Source organism: Hylobates moloch, unplaced genomic scaffold, assembly GCF_009828535.3.
Source record: "Hylobates moloch isolate HMO894 unplaced genomic scaffold, HMol_V3 SCAFFOLD_1, whole genome shotgun sequence".
NCBI lineage: Eukaryota > Metazoa > Chordata > Mammalia > Primates > Hylobatidae > Hylobates > Hylobates moloch.
In genome coordinates this window covers 76,849,563-76,871,479 of record NW_026652276.1, presented here as the reverse complement: position 1 = coordinate 76,871,479, position 21,917 = coordinate 76,849,563, and the positions used below count along the sequence as shown (strand labels likewise).

The following is a 21,917-nucleotide window of genomic DNA, read 5'->3' as shown; positions in this document are numbered from 1 at the left end:
TGTTATAGATTTTATTGCAATTTAACTACTTAGCTTTAACTTACTTGTTTAACAATTTTTGCTGCATCTGTATTTCTCCTATAAAATATTTCCTTGTATTCATCCATCCAGACTTCTGCAAGGCGAACTTGGTTTCTAGCAATCACCTGAGTGCCTTTTGGAAAGCTATGAGGGCTTTTGCTGCGAAAAACATGTCCAACAACAGAGCAAGGCATAATCTCCAACTGCCCACCACATTGCCATACCTGATAATTAATGATATTTGTTTAAATTTACAGTATTTTAGAAAAATCAAAGTGTTGCTTTTAAGTTCACCTTTAAGGTATTATGAAAAACAAAATTAGAGAAGAGATTACAATATTACAAATAGTCTCTGTCCCCTGCCATTTCAACTTAAGTTCTTAAATGTAAGGAATTATTTTATTAAATGGCATAGACACTAAAGACAACAGAAGTGCATTTTCAGTAAGTTAACAAAATGGCGATTTCAGATTTTTCATAAAAATGAATTCCAGGCTTTTGTTTTTGCAAATAATTATGTAAGTTCTCTAATATGCACAGAAAACTAAAGGCTCTTATGCATTTGACTTCTGTCTGAACTACTGACATAGTCACTTCACTTAAACTAGAGTTTCTCTTCTAACTTTGGATATAAGTGGACTCAGACCCTATTTATCTCTTGTATATTCAATTTTGTAACCAAGAAAACAATTACAGATGGCTATTATTACCAATGACCATTCTACTGAACTTGCAAAGTAGTGGATGATTATTTAAAAATTCATGCCAATTTAGAGATAAAATGTCAAAAAAAACCTTATTTGCATTAATGCTAAATAAAATGGCAAATCATGAAATCAATGCCTTTTCACTTAAATATCTTAATAATTGACTGCCATAGTTACCAAGCAAAGAATCAGAAAAAAGTCATATTTAATACTATGTGCTTGTAGTAGAGCAAGTGATTACAATCTCTTTCTCTCCTTTCTTTCTTGAACAAATGAGAAGACTCAGTGATATGTTCAATTAGACAAACTGTGCTTGTGACCCAACACGTGCTAGGGGTTGGAAATACTGAAATGAATAAACAAGATCCCGCTATAAGCAGTTCAAACTTGGCTAAGATCATCACTGCCAGTATGTGATGGAGCCCAAGCCAAAACTTAAATCTTCTAACTCCTAGTTCAGTCCTTTTTCCACTACATTCCAGCCTAAGAGATGAAAAATGAATGATAAAGTTACTGCAGAAAATGAAACTCATGAAATCAAATCCATAAGGTACATACGGAGTCTACCCAAAGCCTTTTTTTGTATTAACTTATAATATATATAGAAAAAATCCAGCTCATTCAATCCAAACAGTTAAGTCCAATGTCCTTTAAAATTATTCATAAATGTTTTTCCATTCTAACTCCCTTGATGATCAACTCATTTCCTGAAGCACTAGATTTAATTATATTTATCTTGGCTGGAATTCAGTAGCTACAAGTGCATTAATTGGTGTTACTGCCTGGACACAGGAGTTTAACTGATTCCTTTTGTTACATTGGCAACAATGAATAAATATATTAAGTTACATATTAAAAGAAAATATTCTTATTCCAAAATTTCCAGCAATTAAGTTTCAGAAAGCACAAAAAGTAGAGTGCACACATCTGTAATCATATGTACCAGCTGATTAGAACACAATATATTTCACTGTTTAATATGTCTGCTATATTTAATTTCCATAAACTTACTCTGAAAGACATTTCTATATTTTCACCTCCCCAGATTTCCATTTCTTCATCGTAACTTCCAATATACTCAAAATATTCTTTTGATATGGAAAAAAGTCCTCCTGCAAAAGTGGGTGTTCTGAAAAATAATCCATTGTCAAATTTTGTTATAAAAACTAAACAAGATAAAATAGCATATTTTAAGAACTGAAATTAAAAAATTAAAGCCATATCACATTTTCAAAGCTTTTATTCAGATTAATAAAAACTAGAAGTGCTATCTTCAAAGTCAAGATTTTTGGGGTGAGGGGGAGTACTTGGTGTCCTCTCCCATTGGAGTAAACTTAAATGTCTTCTCCTAACCATGTTTTACGATTTTTAAGTAATGATTGATGAGGAAGACATAAGAGCTCACTCACTACCTCTTAGCAACATCATGTATAAGTAAGTACACAGATGAATGACTTTTAGATTCTCTTTATATAGAATATGTGCATTCTTTATCAATTACGTCAGAGGCAATTGCTATAAAGCAAACAGTGCGTATGTATTCAATGTATGGTATAGGGTGTAAATATAAGACTCTGAGAGCAATCATCTTACTTAATTGGGTAGGTTTCATCTTTCCTTCTTTGCTTCTCATGATCAGGAAGCGACTCCCAGCCAAATGAAAGACTCCAGTCAAAATTTCCACGGTTATGGTTACTTCCATAAGGAGAAGGTTTGTTGAATTCAAATGTGTTCAGATCTATGGATGCAATATCTGGACTTACGACAGCCGTGTAGTTCTCAGCTATTCTGGCCAACAGAGGTTCTAACCAACCATAGAAACACTCACCTGGAGAGAACGGAATTTTAATTAATTCAATAAAAACATTGAACTTTTTTTCTTTAGTTATTTAGGTGAAGGTTTACAGAGAAATGAGAATAACAGAGTCAATTTGTGTTTTGAACATGTGTATGATGGAGATTGCTTTCTTACTCAGATTTATTGAGATACTACAACAGACAAATAAAAATTCTATATATTTACAGTGTATATCATAGTGTTTATATATGTATACATTATAAAATGATTATTGCAATCAAGCTAATTAACATATCCATCACCTTATCGGCTTATGGAGCGGGTGGTAAGAACATCTAAGATCTACTCTTAGCAATTTTTGAGTAGACAATATATTATTATTAATTACAGTCACCATGTTGTACAATAGATCTCCAGAAGGGGAGATTTCTTAAAGGTTTATTGTGATGAGATGAGGGTAGGATGAAAAAGGTGAAAAAAGATTCAGTACAGTTAGAAAAATTCCCCTACAGATGATGACCTTCTTTCTTCTACAAAAGATGCAAAATAACACTAGTGTATTTAAAATTTAGATGATGTGTTAAAATGGCCTATGAATCAAAGGTAGCTTTTTGGTGTTCCACATTACCTGGCCCTAAATGTGTTCTGATTTATTTAAACTCGTATCTCCCTGAGTAAGGTACAGTAATTGAAATTTTCATTTATCTGACTGGGTCTTAGGAGAAAATAAGGAGTCAGTATAAATTCCGATTTTAGCAACTGGAGAAGAAGGACCATTCAAAGCTGCCCCAGACCTAATATAAAGGGAGGGCCAAGGAGTTTCATGTCATGACAGGTCTAGGCTCTGGTCACAGGCCAGGCTGTTTTATGTAACACACAGCAAGTTCAGCCAATGCATGTGCTGTCCTATTCTGGGCTCCCCACAAAGCAGTATTTGGCAGTCATGGTCCAGGATGACCGTCAGACATATCCACCCAGTGGGTAGTGGGTAAGAATGTCCAGTATGATCTTATTGTAATTTTGAACAAGGAAAAGAAATACCAGAGGATGGTATTTTCCTTTTTAAAGCACCTCTCTAGGATTACCTTTAGTGTTCTCTTCATTTTCTAAATGTCTGGTATTAAAAGAGAACTGAATGTGATGGCTCTAAGCAACCCAAGCACATCCAAAAGCCCTTCTGTAATAATCGGTGTGTGCTCAAAACTAGTAATTGGATGAAACATAATCTAAGCACTGGCCAATTCAAAGCTAGACACTCATACAGAGTATAGCCCACTAAACTCAAAGTTCAAGGGACAAAATGACATTTTAGTAATAACTAGCATGCATATGACACATTGACTCTAAAAATGCTTTCCAAATACTTCAAAAACTTTGACTCTGAAAATAATTAAAGTACAAAGAAAAACCAACAGCAGCAAAGTCAAACAAAAATTGACAATGTTTATGTAAGGGATACCAAAGAAGATGGGATGGGGCACCTCTAACCTGGCATAAAAACTATATATATAAACATATTTTGGTTTTGTGGTTTTTATTGAAAATTCGCAGACTCCTTTTTATGCCAAGGAGTCTGCAAATTAAAAAAAAAACACACACAAAAACTAAAATATAAAAAAAGCAGCAGTACTAGGACAAAGTTTAATGATAGGGTGGATTACATTCATTCATTCATTCATTTTGAAACGGAGTATTACTCTGCTGCCCAGGCTAGAGTGCAGTGGCACAATCTCAGCTCACTGCAACCTCTGCCTCCCGGGTTCAAGTGATTCCCATTCCTCAGTCTCCCTAGTAGCTGGAATTACAGGCACACGTCACCATGCCTGGCTAATTTTTGTATTTTTAGTACAGACGGGGTTTCACCTTGTTGGCCAGGCTGGTCTTGAACTCCTGACCTCAAGTGATTCACCAACACCGGCCTCCCAAAGTGCTAGGATTACAGGCATGAACCACCATGCCCGGCCACATTTAAATAGTAAACAAGCTTTCATTCACTTTAAAGTGTAGGAATCAAGAAAAAAACAAACAAACAAACACTTTTTTTTTCTTAACAGAAAAGAAACATGGAAAAAAAAAACGAGGCAAGGATAACTGGCTGGAACAGCTAGTAACTGGAGAACATTAAAGTTGAGGAAACTTAAACACAAAGGAGATAAGAATTCTGCATAAGTGAAAGGAATTTTCTCCACAGAGCTGTTATCTGCTTGGGCTGTCATTGCTATAATCACTAGTTGAAAACGCTGTTAAAGAAAATGCAATTAGGCATTTAGAAAAGAAAAGGCTTCCTTACCTTTTAAAATAGAGAGGGAGGGAAAATGTTACAACCATATCCATACATATATACTTACAGTGAGCGTCTAAAAATGTGAGTGTTTCAGCTGTTGCGACTGTTGCTCCTAGCAACCGAGCAGTGATCAGACCTTTTCTTTCTCTTTGTCTGACTATTTTTACTATAGAAAATTGTTTTACGTATTCATCTAGTTTATCATGTAAGTACTCTGTAAGGAAAAAAAATCAGGATTAATTCTTTCTAAATGTATTTTCATATATAGCTTATGAAAGCTAATGAAACCACAGAGCAATGATCCTTCCAAATTCATAATCTTAACAGTTGCATGTGTCCTTCCAGTAAAATGAAAATTTTATCTTTAACTCCTTACTGGGGAAAAAGGCTAGCTATGCAAATTATCACTACTGTAACACAAAACACTGTAACACATACTTATTCTGTACACTTCCTATCAATAAATATAATGTGTTTGGAGGGAAGTGAGAAACTTCAAATGGAGTCAACCCTAGCCATTCAGAAGACTCATTCAGAGGTCTGAGAAGATTGACTACAAGAGTGAAAGATATGGAATTTGGCCAAAAAGACATTCAGTGCTTTGAAATTGGTATTTAAATCTGGAAATCTTAAAGAAAAATGTCAAATATCAAAAGGCCTCTGATATTTAAGCAAGGATCAAAATAATTTAACACCAAAATGTTGAGCCACGTCAGAAAGTCCATGGCTATAGCAGTTTGGGACGATTCCTACACAGAGTCAGCAGAAAAATTTGTGAAAGCTTTGTGGAGTCTCCTGACAGAATTTTACTTAGTAAAATATGAAACAGGCAAATTTTAGTATTGGGTATATACTTTAAGATATTCAATATACCAAATTGGATAAGGTTTGTAATAAGCAAAAATTGAGATCATAGGTTTTAAAACAGTTATTAACAAATGTCAATCTAGTGTTGTTTTTTTGTCTGTTTGGTTTTGTTTCGAGACAAGGTCTTGCTCTATCGCCCAGGGTGGAGTGCAGTGGCACAACTCACTGCAACCTCCGCCTCTGGGCTGCAAGCAGTTTTCCTCAGCTTCCCAAGTAGCTGGGACCACAGGCATGCTGCAACACGCCCAGCTAATTTTTCTTTTCTTCTCTTTTTTTTTTTTTTTTTTTAGAGACGGGGTTTCATCATGTTGCCCAGGCTGGTCTGGAACTCCTGAACTCAAGCTATTTGCCGGCCTCAGCCTCCCAAAATGCTGGGATTACAGGTTGAGCCACTGCGCCCAGCTGTTCATATTCTGAAACAACTTCTTAAGCCTGTTTTTCACAATTAAATTTTTGATATCTTACTGAGTACAAAATGCAGTTCTTCAAGCAGCCTTCTTGGGCCCAAAACATAGCCTCAAAAAGATTTGGGAATGTTAAGAAAATCAATAAATGTCCTGGGGCAAAAGTTTGCTTCTGCCAGATTTTAGAAGCAAATGCAGATGACTTTGCTTTTATCTGTGATAATATAACCTTTTTTTCAATTCTCCAGTGGTTCAGTTAAGAGAGCTACTTATTTAAAGCTTAAACATTCATAAGAGAGGTAAGTGCAGGAACAACTCTTGTGGAAAAATAATTCTATCAAAACACTGTTGTCTCAGAGTAATAGATTAACTTTTTAACACCTTCTAACTGCCTCAAAATAATTCTCAGATTAAGCTTTTAACACCTTCTAACTACCTCAGAAATAATTCTCAGAAAGACAAGCAGAATTGTTAACTCATCTTAAATATATAATCATAAACATTGTCTGTTTTAAGAGGCTTGTAAAAATTTCAACATTCTTGATTAGAATTATTTGAAATGGAGTTACTACAGATTCCTTCAATATACCCTCTCACTGTTGGAATTTGTAAAAAAAAAAAAAAAAAAAAAAAAAAAAAAAAATTTACTTACCCGCAACATATAAACTTCCCGTAAATTTATATCTGCACTCTAAATTTAGCTCCCATGCACACTCTTTATTAGGGAGGTTAAGAACAGAAAGCTACATGAAATCAGATGTCCTGATTTCACTTTATGGCACAATTACTTTTAGCTGTGTGACCTTGGGCAAGGAATTTTACCTTTTCTGTGCCTCAGTTTCTTTAAGATGAGGATAATAGGCCTCACCATCACAAGACATTGCTGGGAGGATAAAATGAGACATCTGACCTTCAGGAATCTAACTCCAAACTTGGATTTATTAAGGAATAAATTTTGTAATCATTGAAATAATATGTATCTGTTTGACACAATATTTAAAATACTTATGATGTTTGAAAATTTACAAGTTAGAGCATTTGTTAAATTAGCCTTGTGATTCCAATTTAAAATGTGTAATTTAGTATTTGACTTCCAATTTTAAGTGGAAATGTACTAAAGAATTTGGCTAACATTGTAAGTAATATTGGAATATTTAAGAACACCGAAATAAAATAGAACATGGTGACTCTAGTGATTTTTAACTATTCATTTATGTTATTTATTGAAATATTATTTATATTAACTCATTTAGTCTTTAAAACAACTCTAGAAGTTATGTACTAGTTCTGTATTTCCTCAATTTTAAGCTACACAATTGGATTCTTCTTATAATCAATTTCTTATAATCAATGGCATGTTAAGTTTAATTAGCTGTGGGTTTTCTCAAGTGATTTATAAATTATGACACATAATATATTTCATGAAATATGGCATTATTCCCATTTTGCTGATAAATCACAGCAGAGAGGTTGAGTAACTTGCCCAAGTCATATAGTTGGTTAGGAAAAGAGCTGGGATTCAAATCAAGGCAGCCTGACTCAAAGGCTCAGGTCTGTGCTCTTAACCTCTATGCCTTACAATAACAGTCTCACATTGAGGACTACATAGTTATGAATAACGGTGTTTCATACATTTCTGCATTTGAAAATATTTGAATATGTTCATCTTGGATTCTAATTTCATTCAGCATACCCACTATCCAAACTATTATATTCAGGCTCTGGGATGGCATACAGAGAGCACCATATAACCAAGTAAACTGTAGATACCACCATATGGATTTGGGAAACAATCTAATTTGCATGTGCTTTCTTACCATCTACACTAGCATCATCCACCAAAATGATTTCCTTCAGCAGTATTGCAGGTGAAGAATAGAGCACACTGTGGACAGTTCTAAGCAACGTGGACCACGCTTCATTATGAAAAACGATTATGACACTGGTGGTGGGCAGGGGAGGGCAGCGCTTAAATTTTTGTTCAATACATCTAGAAGAAGTCAAAGAAGTAGAAAAACAATTACAAATTTTATAATTTTATTTCACAGCTATACCATTGCTAACATTATCATTATTGAATCTTTATCACTGAAAAATGATAGTTTTCTTCTATGTAATATAATCTCAATGCTATATAAAATGTAAATAAATGAAAACAACTTTTTTACAAGCAAATCACTCACCCAGAGATGATGTTTACCAACAGAGATGACAACATATCAAGGATTACAACATGTTATTATAGCTTTCTCAACAATATAATTTTAAATGCAAATAACATTTTAAATAATGAAAATAACCTACAATGAGACAGCATGTAAAAATGACAAATCCTTACAATTGCTCAAATAAAAACCAAATTTTTCTTATTTCATGCAGAAATCATCCATTTTTCATATTTGCAACTTTAAAAATTATACCACTTTATTAATTTTTTTTTTTTTTTTTGATGGAGTCTCACTCTGTCGCCCAGGCTGGAGTGCAGTGGCGCGATCTCGGCTCACTGCAAGCTTCACCTCCCAGGTTCACACATTTCTCCTGCCTCAGCCTCCCAAGTAGCTGGAACTACAGGTGCCCGCCACCACGCCCTGCTAATTTTTGGTATTTTTAGTAGAAACGGGGTTTTGCCATGTTAGCCAGGATGGTCTCGATCACCTGACCTTGTGATCTGCCCGCCTTGGCCTCCCAAAGTGCTGGGATTACAGACATGTGCCACTGCGCCCACCCTATTAAATCATTTTTATAAAGATTATCTTTAATTATTTACCTAAGTCTATGTAATATAGGTTTATTATTTCCTAGGTTTATTGAATCAATTTACTTAATCTGTACACAGAATCAAAAGGGAAAATATAGCTTTATTGTAAAACCTATGTTCCTCTTATTATTATTATTTAAAATACAGAGAGAGTCTGTGATGTTGCCCAGGCTGGTCTTGAACTCCTGACCTCAAGCAATCTTCCTGCCTCAGCCTCCCATAGTGTTGGGATTATAGGCGTAAGCCATCATGTCCAGCCTAAACCTATGTTTTTATGATGTTCATCATTCAGCAAATACTTATTAAGTACTGCCATTTGCCATGTGGTAAAGATTTTGCTCCAATAACTTGATCTACTATTAAATAAGACTAGCATTTAAAAAACCCTTTAAAAAATACATAGAAATAAAGATCTAAATAAAGACCTAAATCCATGTTAAAAGTCCTGTGATCATGTCACCATCCAAAATATTGATTGGGCACAGGGAGAGAGACCCTAAGTGCCCTTGACTGATTAGTGGTACTATCCATTAGCTAAAAACATTAGTTATAAATTGATATCAAATTCATTTGTATAGGAATGTCTTTCCTCAATGAAAAATATCTTCATATTAAGCCACTGGGGTCCAGATGAGTCTGTATAGTCTCCAGCCGTTGAGGCTAGAGATGTGGAGATAACCACAGTGCCAAGCCTGCTGAATTGAGGTGAGGATTAAATGAAAGAACATATAGGAGAGGACTTCAAGTCACTGGGACATAAAATAAGACTGTGTGAGGTTTATGGGAAAGATAAGCAAATAAAGCAACTATATCTTTAAGGTCACTTAAAAACCATAAGTGGCTGTACAATTTTGGACAATAGACTATGAAATCCTCCCTTACAGTCAAAAGGCACAGTAAATACAGTGTGTGAACAATTAAACAGTGCTGCTCAAACACAAAGATAAGGAAGTAAATCATTTACTCATGGAGATAAGAGCCCAACACCCTTCAGTTCCTCTGCCAGGGCCAATGGGGAAACTGTAGCCTCCAGTGTGATATTAGGGGCCTGAGAAAACCGCCCTAAAAAAGATACACAAATTATCCCATTAATTACTTTCATACTCATACCTCAGTAGGAATGTCTCTGATACCCTTTTCTAACAGCAAGTCTTTAGAATGGAATATTTGTAGTGATAAAAAAAGGAGTTGGATTGGGGTAAAATATCAAGAGAAGATGTCAACAACGGATTAGAAAAAGGAGAGGATGGGTTCTGAGTGAAAGTGGCATTGCTCTTCAGTTTCTTCATGATTTCAGAGCATGATACAGGTGCATGGGCAGAAAAAATAAGCACCTTCTTCATCATTCATAAATAAAAACAAATTATTTATTCTAAATTGAATTTTGGATAAACTACCAATTAAAAAAAAAACACAAACTATTCATATACACACTTGAACCATAATTACACAGAAATAAATGACTAAATATAAGCTTATATTTTGAACCCATAAAAGTTTATAACCAACATAAACTAGAAGTAAAAATTATGAAAAATTCCATATAGTGGTATTTTATTTTTAAAGGAAAAAAAAGGGGAAACCTATGATTTTTTATAAGCATTTTGAGGAGAAAGTGAAATTCTGAGTATAAGATTTTTTTCCTGCCTTTATTTGCTATGTGGTTAATTAATATAGTATTAATCGATAATTATAAAATGGTTTTGAAGATTTAAAGTATAAAATTTCACAAAAATTCATACTAGTAAAATGTTATCACTTTAATCTTGCAAGATTTTCCGTCAGTTTAAACTAGGATTTATTTGCTTAACTGATAATTACCAATATCAAGTAAAAATGTCATGTTATATCATTAATACAGGTAATAAAATTTCACAATATAATTTCATAAACCCCATTCATTTTGAAACAACATGTTAAATGTATGCTTTGAAAACTGTTTTACATATTTAAAATAGGGCAATTAAAATAACTTGCCAAAGTGACTGTATCATTCCAGTCAAACCACTTGAAAAACCTGGCACATAGAAACATGCTTAAATTATCAGTCACATGACCATCTGGCTTTGGAAGAAACTAGGTCTATATTTCTAATGAGCATGGAAAACATTAGCAATTCTTCAGAAAATGTGTTATTTGCTGATACTGGTTACATTCAAAGTAAAAAACAAATCTTTTTTTTTTTTGAGACAGAGTCTTGCTCTGTCACCAGGCTGGAGTGCAATGGTGCAATCTCGGCTCACTGTAACCTCCGCCTCCCGGGTTCAAGTGATTCTCCTGCCTCAGCCTCCCAAGTAGCTGGAACTACAGGCGCACGTCACCATGCCCACCTGATTTATGTATTTTTAGTACAGATGAGGTTTCACCATGTTGGCCAGGCCAGGCACGGTAGCTCATGCCTTTAATCCCAGCACTTTGGGAGGCCAAGGCAGGCAGATCACGAAGTCAAAAAACAAATCTTTACCACCTATACAAAACTCTGTCCAAAGTAAGAAATAATTAAATCTTCAACCAAAAAGTGTTGTTAATGTGCTTGTTTTTCACTTACTTAGCAATTAACATTATTGAAAATTATTGCAGCTTCTTAATGCTATATTGGGAGAAAAAAGCTCATTTTGAGCTGTCACTGATTGTCATGTCAAAAGAATAAAAATCATGATTACTGATTTTTAATGTAGCTTACTTTTCAGTCAAAACCTCTCCTCAAATCAGTAAAGTGCAATACTGCATTCTAATCTATTACTGTATAAAAGGAAATATAACATGCCTTGTTATAACAGCTAGAATATTTTATAGATATTAGTTTCTTTACACATTCATTTAAAAATTATGAACAACTTAAACTTGAATCAATCAGATTAGAATAGCTCAACAGAAATCTAAGCTACACAGTTTCAACGTTAAGGGACTCATATACTTGGATCCGGTATTGATAATCCTAAATCTAGAAAAACCTGAGTGAAACAATAGACCAAAAGTTATCTTCAAGTTCACTGCCAAATGTAATTCTCTAATATCCAGAAAGCAAAGCAAAATACATAGGCATTGTTTGCTTCCGGTTTGTTTATCTTGTACTCTTTTTTTGTTTGTTTTTTGGAGATGGAGTTTCGTTCTCGTCACCCAGGCTGGGGTGCAATGGCATGGATCTCCACTCACTTCAACCTCCACCCCCCAGGTTCAAGCAATTCTCCAGCATCAGGCTCCTGAGTAGCTGGGACTACAGGCACACGGCACCCTGTCTGGCTAATTTTTGTATTTTTAATAGAGACGAGGTTTCACCATGTTGGCCAGGCTGCTCTCAAACTCCTGACATCAGGTGATCTGCCCTTCTCGGCCTCCCAAAGTGCTGGGATTACAGGTGTGAGCCACTGAACCTGGCCTATCTTGTACACTTAAAAATCTACTGAGGGGCTGGGTGCAGTGGCTCATGCCTGTAATCCCAGCACTTTGGGAGGCTGAGGTGGGCCGATCACTTGAGATCAGGAGTTCAAGACCAGCCTGGCCAACATGGTGAAACCCCGTCTCTATTAAAAATGCAAAAATTAGCCGGACGTGGTGCCACATGCCTGTAGTCCCAGCTACTCCGGAGCCTGACACTGGAGAATCGCTTGAACCCGGGAGGCGGAGGTTGCAGTGAGCCGAGATCACACCACTGCACTCCAGCCTCAGTGAAAGAGAAAGACTCCATCTCAAAATAATAATAATAATAATAATAATAATAATAAATAATCTGCTGAGGGTGGGCTGGGCGCAATGGCTCATGCCTGTACTCCCAGCACTTTGGGAGGCCGAGGCAGGCGGATCACCTGAGGTCAGGAGTTCAAGACCAGCCTGGGCAACACGGTGAAACCCTGTTTCTACTAAAAATACAAAAAATTAGCCAGCTGTGGTGGCGGGCGCCTGTAATCCCAGCTACTCGGGATTGTTTACAAAAAATAGGGCATTCTGAAATATAATTAGGTACTCAAAAACTTTGAGTCAAAGTAATCACAAAGTCTGTGAATTGGTTTACACATATATAAAATATTATCCAACAGTTCCAAAATCTTGGCATATTTTTAAACATTTTTATTCTAAAGAAATACACAGAGAAATGAAAACAATTCCTCTACCTTCTACTTCCTATAAAAATTGTCCAATAATTCCCCCTAAATAGATGAGAAAACCACAGTATTTAGGAATAAAGGATTTCCTTGTGGATAGCAGTCAGATCTAGAATTCAGTTTTCTAATTTCCAAGCTAATAACTTTTCATATCTGCACTGCCTCACCAAGCATAAATAGGGATATGTAGCCTCAATCATTATAAGCAAAAAATAAATACAACAGGTTAAATAAACAGTATTTGCTGATTTTCTGCCTTAGAGTAGCTAAAAAACAGATAACTTCCTTAGCTCACCCCTCTCTCCCCTGCAAAGCCTGGTGATAAAGAATAAACAACAAATATTCTTCAACATACTCAGGAGGTCGAGTGTCTGGTCCAAGATCTCGGTGCAAAGAAATCCTGTCACTTGCGAAAGCATTAAAGCAGTGTTTAGCTTCCCCACGTTCCTTTTCCTTTTGCTCTTCAGCACTTAAATTGGTTGTCTTGAATGCTTTACCAGAAGCACCAGGTGCATTTGAATCCTGAGGTGGACGGTCAAGGACAGGCTTCAATTCTGCTGCTGTATAATATCCTTGCAAACAAGGTCTCTCACCAGCATCAATGTTTTGCCTGACAGGTGCTCCTATTTGCATTTTTGGCATTGCATCCTTAATATTGTTTACAGCTTCTAGCATTAAATCCAACATCTTGTTTTTGTTTTTCATGTTTCTTTCCATCCTTGATTCTTCTTTGGAATATTGAACACTTACTTCTCTTTGCATTAAAACCAAAACTATTATAAAGAAAAAAATTACTGTACCAAGCTTCCAGAACTTTTTATGGTAATGTCTTTTAATGTGTAATTTTACTAGTCGCTTTAGGTGAGCCATTCTGACATTAAAAGCTTGTCACTTGACAAATAACAGTTATTTCTTCTCCTGTTACTTATATTTTTTATCATAGATTTGCTGAGAAGAAGGTACCTTTAAATGGTAGTACCTATAAACAGAAATGATAGATGGTATTAGTAGCTATTCAGTCCTACAGGCATGGCTCAATTCATTCATTTAACCAACAACTGAACATAAGCTACCAATGTACTCTTATGGTTAATGAGAATACAAAGATATCTTGTCCTCAAGAAAATTACACTTTTGGAAGAAAATAATTGTTACAATTTACTACAATTTATTGGGGTTGCAAAAATATTGATATTCCACTCCATTAAAAAATACATTCTTTTTAAACTCCAATATCCACTATATACTATGTATAAATTAATTTTATAAATATATTTTGAGTTAAAAAAGAATTATCTTCACTTGATAACCAAGGAATCAAAGGACCTCATTAAATAAATTACAAAAAAGAGAGCTCCATAAGGAAGCAAGGGTATACTGATAAGTACTATCAGGCATCCATCTAAAACAGTGGCCTTCATTTTATGTAGTTTACCCTCAAACTGTGATCTACTCCAGCTTAATGAACGACAATAGAGCAGTTTCATCAATAACTATCATTCTCCCAGATTTTCCAACCCAATAGTACTTGTGAATCCTGAAGGAACCCCTAAAAACAAGAAAATCAACAGCATTTAATTTGTTGTTATATAACAGCTAGTTTTAATAGCTCACAGAAATATAAGATCTAATAGTAAAAAGAGAATTCATTAGCTTTACTTGAAGTGTCTGTAGGGAGCCTATAGAAGTCATAAAGTTGGCCGGGTGTGGTGGCTCAAACCTGTAATCCCAGCACTTTGGGAGGCCGAGGCGGGCGGATCACGAGGTCAGGAGATTGAGACCATCCTGGCTAACATAGTGAAAGCCTGTCTCTACTAAAAATACAAAAAATTAGCGGGGCGTGTTGGCAGGCGCCTGTAGTCCCAGCTACTCGGGAGGCTGAGGCAGGAGAATGGCATGAACCGGGGAGGCGGAGCTTGCAGTGAGCCGAGATCGCACCACTGCACTCCAGCCTGGGGGACAGAGAAAGACTCCGTCTCAAAAAAAAAAAAAAAAAAAAAAAAGAAGTCATAAAGTTAAAAAAGCAGAATTTGGTTTGATAAAATATTGCTTGCAATTGACCCTAAGAACAGGACAGCAAGTTTATTAAACCCTAATATGGGACAACAAGAGCAAAGGAAAAGAAAAATAGTACTTTTCAGGTAATTATTACATACTATGAGCCGTGATAGCCAGTTAAGAAATTTGCAGGGACAAAGGGGAGGGAAAATGCCTGTTCTTCCTAAGGTCTAAACATATTTTAAAGAAAATATCATTTATAGCAATGAAAATTAACTTTTGACACCTTCTTTAACTTCTCTTCCAAAGTTCTCCCTAAATTTAAAATAAGAAAACCAGGTTCTAAGATGGATTCTCTGGCTTTTGGTAGGAAATTTTAAGCTGAATAAACAAAATAGGCAGAACTTAGTTCTATATACTCTTTCTAATTGGAGTGCTCTATATTCTTTTCAGTATGGAGTGGATAATTCTGCTCCAAAAGATAACCCCAATTCTGACATATATTGCTCATAAAAGTGAGATTCCAATCTTTCTGAGGTTTGGTTGCTTTAAGAACTTCAGGTAAAAAATGAAATGACCTCTTAAGGTTTTGAAAAGAATATAAGAAGTTATAGAACCACACTATGACAGTTGTGTAATTAATTATGTGTCAAATGCTGTGCTAGGCTGTGGTTAAGAAATTAAAGATAGCCCTTACCTTCAAGAAGCAGAATTGAAATATAGGAAGCCAGAGGACAGTCACAAAGCAGTGTGATATGTGCTATGACACGAGACTAAGAAAGGTACACAGGCTTGGAACAGTGGCTCATGCCTATAATCTCAACACTTTAGGAAGCTGAGGCCAGAGGATCACTTGAGACCAGGAGTTCAAGACCAGCCTGGGCAACATAGCGAGACCCCATCCTACAAAAAAATACAAAAATTAGTCAAATGTGGTAGTGCATGCCTGTAGTCCCAGCTACTCAGGTGGCTGAGGTGGGAGAATGGCTTCAGCTCAAGAGGTTAAGGCTGCATTGGGCTATGATTGTGCCACTGCACTCCAGCCTGGGTAGCAGGACAAGACTCTGTCTCAAAAAAAAAAAAAAAAAAAAAGGGAAAACAATGTAGAAGGTCAGGAGAAATGTTAAGGAAAGTTTCCTAGAGATGACGCTGTTGAGCAAAATCTTGAAATACAAGTACATTTTAGGCAGGTAGACAGGAGGGAAAATAGAGAGGGAATGTCAGATGCAAAACCATAAAAGCAAGAAAAGGCATGGTCAGTCCTTGAGTACAACATAAGTGGAAGACACAGGGAGAGAATGACAACTGATGTGGCTCGAAGGTCAGTTAAAGATCAGTTCGTAAAAACCCTTGTGCATCTTTCAGTGAATTTGGAAATTACCAATTTTTTCCAAAATAGATGGAATGGAGAGGACTGTTTTTAAGAAAAGACCACAATCAAATTTATGTTTTAGAAAAATCACAAGTTTTTCAACCCCAGTAAAGGTGATGGATATTAATGAGATGAGAGGGGTCAAAGGATGGAGTGGAATGATTTCAAGAGAATCCAGGAAGTGGAAGCAAACAATAGGACTTGGTGAGAGAAAGGGAAGAATGGGAGATGAATGGTAATATGGTTTGGCTGTGTCCCCACCCAGCTCTCACCTTAAATTATAATAATCCCCATGTGTCAAGGGCAGGGGCAGATGGAGCTAATGACTCATGGGGGTGGTTTCCCCCATACTGTTTTTCATGGTCGTGGATAAGTCTCACGAGGCCTGATCATTTTATAAATGAGAGTTCCCCTGCACATGTTCTCTTGCCTGCCATCATGTAAGACATGCCTTTGCTCTTCTTTCACCTTCTGCCATTATTGTGAGGTCTCCCCAGCCATGTTAAATTGTGAGTCCATTAAACCTCTTTTTCTTTATAAATTATCCAGTCTCTGGTAAGTCTTTATTAGCAGCACGAGAACAAACTAATACAAATGAGTAAAGTGGTAACATTAACAAAGGCAAGAAACACAGGAAGAAGGATAGATTCAGGGTAGGAATTAAGGAGATAATTTGTTCAGTTTTGGACATAGCAAATGTAATATGCTAATGGAAATTCCAAAGTGAGTTTCCAAGAGCAAAAAGATATATGGGACTGGAAATTAGGAAAAAGCTCTGCAGTAGAGATGAAAATTTGAGTCAGTCTTGGAGTAAATGTAATGTAAAACAAAGAGGATAGAGAAATACCTACATTTAAAAGTAGAAAAAAAGAGACTGACTGGAAAGTCCAATTTTTCCAATCCTATGGAGGGGTGGTAAAAAAAAAAAAAAAAGACAAATGAAAACACAGATAAATTATCCATGTCAAGTGGAGGTAATTTTACAATCTTATCTCACACTTGAGAGATGTTAAATGTGCAACAGTTGGTTGACCTTTAAAACTTAACTTCATTAGACCTGGCCTAATGGGCTTTAGTGAAAAATGAGAAGAGAACCTTGGCAGAGAGAGTAGTTGTAGTCATGCCTTCAAGATCCTAAGGCTTAGGATTCAGGGCACTTCCAGAATAAAAGAGCAGCAACCTCATCTATGGGGTTCCAGGAAGATAAGAATGGTCAAAATGTTGGGGTCTCATAGGAAAGTGGTTCCCAGTTGACGAACTACAACCTCATCCCCTCTAACTGTATCTTGACAAAAGTAGATATTCATCAACCTGTGTTCACCTCCTTTCTGTTCCTGAGAGGACTACCAAAAATCCCCTTCCCCAGGGCTATCGAGTGACACTCAATTTTTCTGTAGCTAGAAGTAGGCTAAATTAGGAATTTGAGAAGAATTGAGCTGGACTCCCTATTTTGACAGAACATGGAAAAAGAGTTCAGAGAAAGCACAGAATAGGAGGATATGACAGAACTAGATTCTTCTACAGTAGTGATAGTTTTCCCAAAACATTTTATGTCAGAAATCATACTTGTGGATAGGGTGGGAATTGAAAAGAAGGATAGAATTAATGATGCAGATAGAAGATAGTTCTTTTTAGAATAAATCATAAACTAGAGGAATTGTTCATCAGAAGGACAGTAATCCTATCATTGTGAGTGCATGTGTATCTATGTTAAGACCCATTCAATTAGTAGGTTTTAGTTTGGGATGCTTCTGATAAAGGAGTCAAGGAAAGCTCATAAGAGATATGGATAGCATCTTATTCATGGCTGTTTTTCTGGCACTTACCATAATGTTGGTAACATAGTAGGCACCCAGAAAAATTTGTTGACTGGAAAAAGGAAGAAAGAAGACCAAGATTTCATCAGAAACAACAATAAAAACAATACTTAACTTGTGTTAAATGTTGACTAGGTCCCTGGTATTAAATAACATTTAACACATAAGTTCTCATTCTCCCAGCAATATTGTGAAGTCTTCTTCTTCTTTTTTTTTTTTCTTTTCTTTTCTTTTTTTTTTTTTTTTTGTAGAGATGAGGTCTCGCTATGCTGCCCAGCCAGGCTTATCTTGATCTTGAACTCCCAAACTCAAGGGATCCTCCTGTGTCAGCCTCCCAACATGCTGGGATTACAGCCATGAGCTACTGCGCCTAGCCTTTGTTATTCCAATTTTACTGACAGATATGAAGAGTCAAAGAGATTAAGTGGCTTGGCCATGCCAGTTCAGTTTAAGACCAGCATTTTTCTAACTGTGTTCAAACTCAAGTTCAATGTAAAATCCTGAGCTTTTAACTGAAATTATCTAAAATAAAATGTTTAGGAGTCAAGAACTGATATCCTAAATAAAAAGTGATAAGAAAAAAAACTGAGGAAAAACCATAAAAACTACAAATAGCTTCCTATCATTGGGTAAATTTTACAAATAAATGATTTTTTAAAACTTTTCAAAGCACCTTTTCAGTAATAAAGATTGAAAATAAGGTTGTAGATCTTAAAATGGAAGATTAAGAGGTTGAGAACCTTACAGAGGCAGAGCCTAGAAGTAGGAAGATGATGTTTTGATCTTTTCAGACTATATCTGAAGGGATTAATCTTCTCTTATCAACCCTGATCACTTAAAGATTCCAACATCGATGGGATTTTCATTATGACTTTTCTGTACTTTGCTGTTAATGTGCAATATGAGGCTTCCATTAATGCTGAATGACACTCAACACCAAGCATCTCCATCAGCTGTCTTCAATTCTGGATATACATTAGTGAAAAGCTCTTAAAAAATAAAGTGTCTTAGGCTTCACCTCTGATTTAATTGGTGTGGGGGCAGGGCATATACTCTGCTTTTGTTGTTACTTTAAGCTCTCCAGATAATACTAACAAGCAGCAAGGGTTAAGAATTACTTGTCGAGATCACAAGACTTTGGGCAAATCAAAACTAGCATCTGATAAGGGTTGTATCTGTCCAAAGGCAACCACATTACTAATTTCTAATACGCCAAAGACGAGTGTTTCAAAATAGATTCTTGATGTAAATAATAGAAGTTATTTAGACATGGAGATATATGATAAAATCCAAAGCAAGAATGACCCACAGTTTTCCAAAAAGACTCAGGGACTTCTGCTGATATAAATGAGGCACTGAGGTTTTACTGCAAATTATGATTCTGTAAAATCATTTTATAAATATTTTATTCCAATCACAAAAATGGGAAAATTGATACCTGAACAATAAAAGACATAAGCCAAAAGATACACAATAAATGAATGAGTAAAATGAAACCAGGATTTTTAATTCCTTTTTCTGGGAATAATGCCATGTTCCTTGTCAGTACTACCTGCCAAATTGGAAGCCCTATGTAAAAACAGCTCATGAAACAAAACAAATCTCTCCTACAGTCAACTTGCAGTTGGACTCAGAAGTTTGAGAATTGATAAGAAAAAAACCAGCACAACAGCAAACTCAGGATATAACATGTCATATTTGCACATTAGAAATGATTAGCAGATAAAGGGTTTGTTCTTCTTGTACTCTTTCTAAAACCTTTAAACACACCTATCCAAGATGGCTATTTGCTAATTAGCAAAGATCAGATTCACAGAGGAAGAGAAGTCAAAAATCATAAAATAGTTTTTAAAAACTAAAAAAAAAAAAAAAAAAAGAAAAATTCAGAGATCTTCTAAATTCTAAATTCTTATGAATTCCTAAGAGTGAAATTCAGAGACCTGGTTTTAAAAAGTTATTAATCTGTAACCTGGTATATATGTAGCCATTGTAAAAAGTCAGTAATAAAAATATTCATAAAGTGAAAAGCTAAAGCAATATACACAATTTTAACTGGTTGTGACACTCACTGTGTTAAAATCAATGGATTAGTCTCAGGGGTAAAAATATGCTTCCATCTGAAATCTTACAAATTTAAAATAATCTAACTAAAAAGTGGCATCTTCCAGTTATCTGGACTACAGCTTCTCAAACTTTAATGTGACTATGAATCACCTGGGGATCTTGTTTAAACACAAATTGAGAAGGGAAAATATCAAGGTAAGATCCATCATGATTGTCTCTCTAGGTGGAGAAGCATAGGTTGAAGAAATATTAGTTGTTCATTTAACCTAAAAATTCCAACTGAAGCAATTTTCTGAAGTAGTGGAAAGCAGAACATTATAATTTTACATGAAAGTGACATTTAATGAAATAAGATAGTGGTTCCTCTCACTTCTTGTTTCCATGTTTGTGACAGTAAACCATTACAACTCCAGAGGTTTAAAGTCTGGTTCCTGATGAATTTAATTGCCATGATGTCTAATTTGGTATATAAAACTTCCTTACTACTGAATTAAAGCATGCTGTAAAGAGTTAGGGGTAACCACACTAAGCAGAAAAAACACAAAATTACATCCCAATATCCTAATATAGATTATAGATTAAGAAAAGTACACTATTGTGAATTATTATAAAACCCATTGGATCTTTGCCACACATTATCTATCACCTGTATTTCCTAACTGAATTCAAAACAAAACAAATAAAAACAAAATTTAAAGACCTTGCCCTGATAATAAACCTTTAAGTGTTTGGGTAGAAGTTTTATTACGTGTCCCTCATCTACTGGTTAAAGTGTTAGGGAACAGAGGAGTGGCAGAAAGACATTTCTGCTTGCATTTATTGGTGGGTCAAATCTCATGGTGTTTTGCTGCTGTAGTTTGTTAGTTTTGATTATGTTTAAGTTCACGTTTACAACCTTGGCAGCATTTCTTCTGAGCAGGAAGCAGCATGTGGATGTATGACAAGAGACAAACACTGATGCAAAGCAAACTGCATGGAGACAGCCACATTCTGTCTCAGAGGGGGCAGCAGATCTCAGCTAAAGGCAAAGTAGAGTTACTCTGGGTGGCTGGGCAATGCCACCAGTGGAAAACTAAACTAATTGCAATTGTTATAAACTAAGAATAGCTTTCTGAACAAAGATATCTGCAGGTTGTGAGATAAAAAGCTCAGTGACAGAGTTCACCATCAGCAACCGTGAGGCACAGGTTTCATTCAATACTGAGAAGGACAGAGTCAGACATCCAACTTCTCAGCTACCCCTGGTCAGATAGACATCATCGTCATCTCTGAATGTGAAAGGTTGCTGAAAGAATCTTGATTTGTGAGCTAGCCAACTCCACCTTGACAGTTTGACACAAACAAGTAATTATGATACTATATTATCTGTCAAGGGAATCACAAACTCAGGGGCCTCAGGGGCTCACATGCTCTTTCCTGCCACATCTGCACCTGTGAATGACTTTTACATTACGTATGAAAGATACGCATTGATTACTTATGGCATACTACAGAGTAGAGGAATTCTGAGGAGTGATTTAGGTGGATCCAGAGATCATTCATGTAACTGGTATTCCCTCCCCACCAGGCAGAGGCACTGCATTTTAAAACATTTGTCCACCTATTTACCTTGTAAACATGGTTGGTGGCTTTTGGATTAGTAAGGAGATAGAAACCACATGCTAATTTGAACAGAGAGAGTTTAATACAATCTGGTATTAAAAGAGGATTGGAGTAACAGGAAA

General features: G+C 35.8%; 1 protein-coding gene across 2 annotated transcripts in view; it reads right to left on the bottom strand.

Moving 5' to 3' along the window:
- The window catches only part of GALNT3 (polypeptide N-acetylgalactosaminyltransferase 3), a 46,608-nt gene that overhangs the window by 9,895 nt on the left and 14,796 nt on the right, over positions 1-21,917 (bottom strand). Inside the window, exons 1-7 of one of the 2 annotated variants that reach the window (XM_058441535.1) lie at positions 14,378-14,491; positions 13,298-13,921; positions 7,899-8,071; positions 4,875-5,024; positions 2,322-2,556; positions 1,740-1,857; positions 45-245 (exon numbers count right to left, since the gene is read on the bottom strand). In XM_058441535.1, the coding sequence (XP_058297518.1) occupies positions 45-245; positions 1,740-1,857; positions 2,322-2,556; positions 4,875-5,024; positions 7,899-8,071; positions 13,298-13,812 (1,392 nt within the window). In that variant the 5' untranslated portion in view covers positions 13,813-13,921; positions 14,378-14,491. Of the gene's footprint in view, positions 1-44; positions 246-1,739; positions 1,858-2,321; positions 2,557-4,874; positions 5,025-7,898; positions 8,072-13,297; positions 13,922-14,377; positions 14,492-21,917 lie in introns of those variants that run through there. The other variant, XM_032755534.2, reaches the window with a different exon arrangement.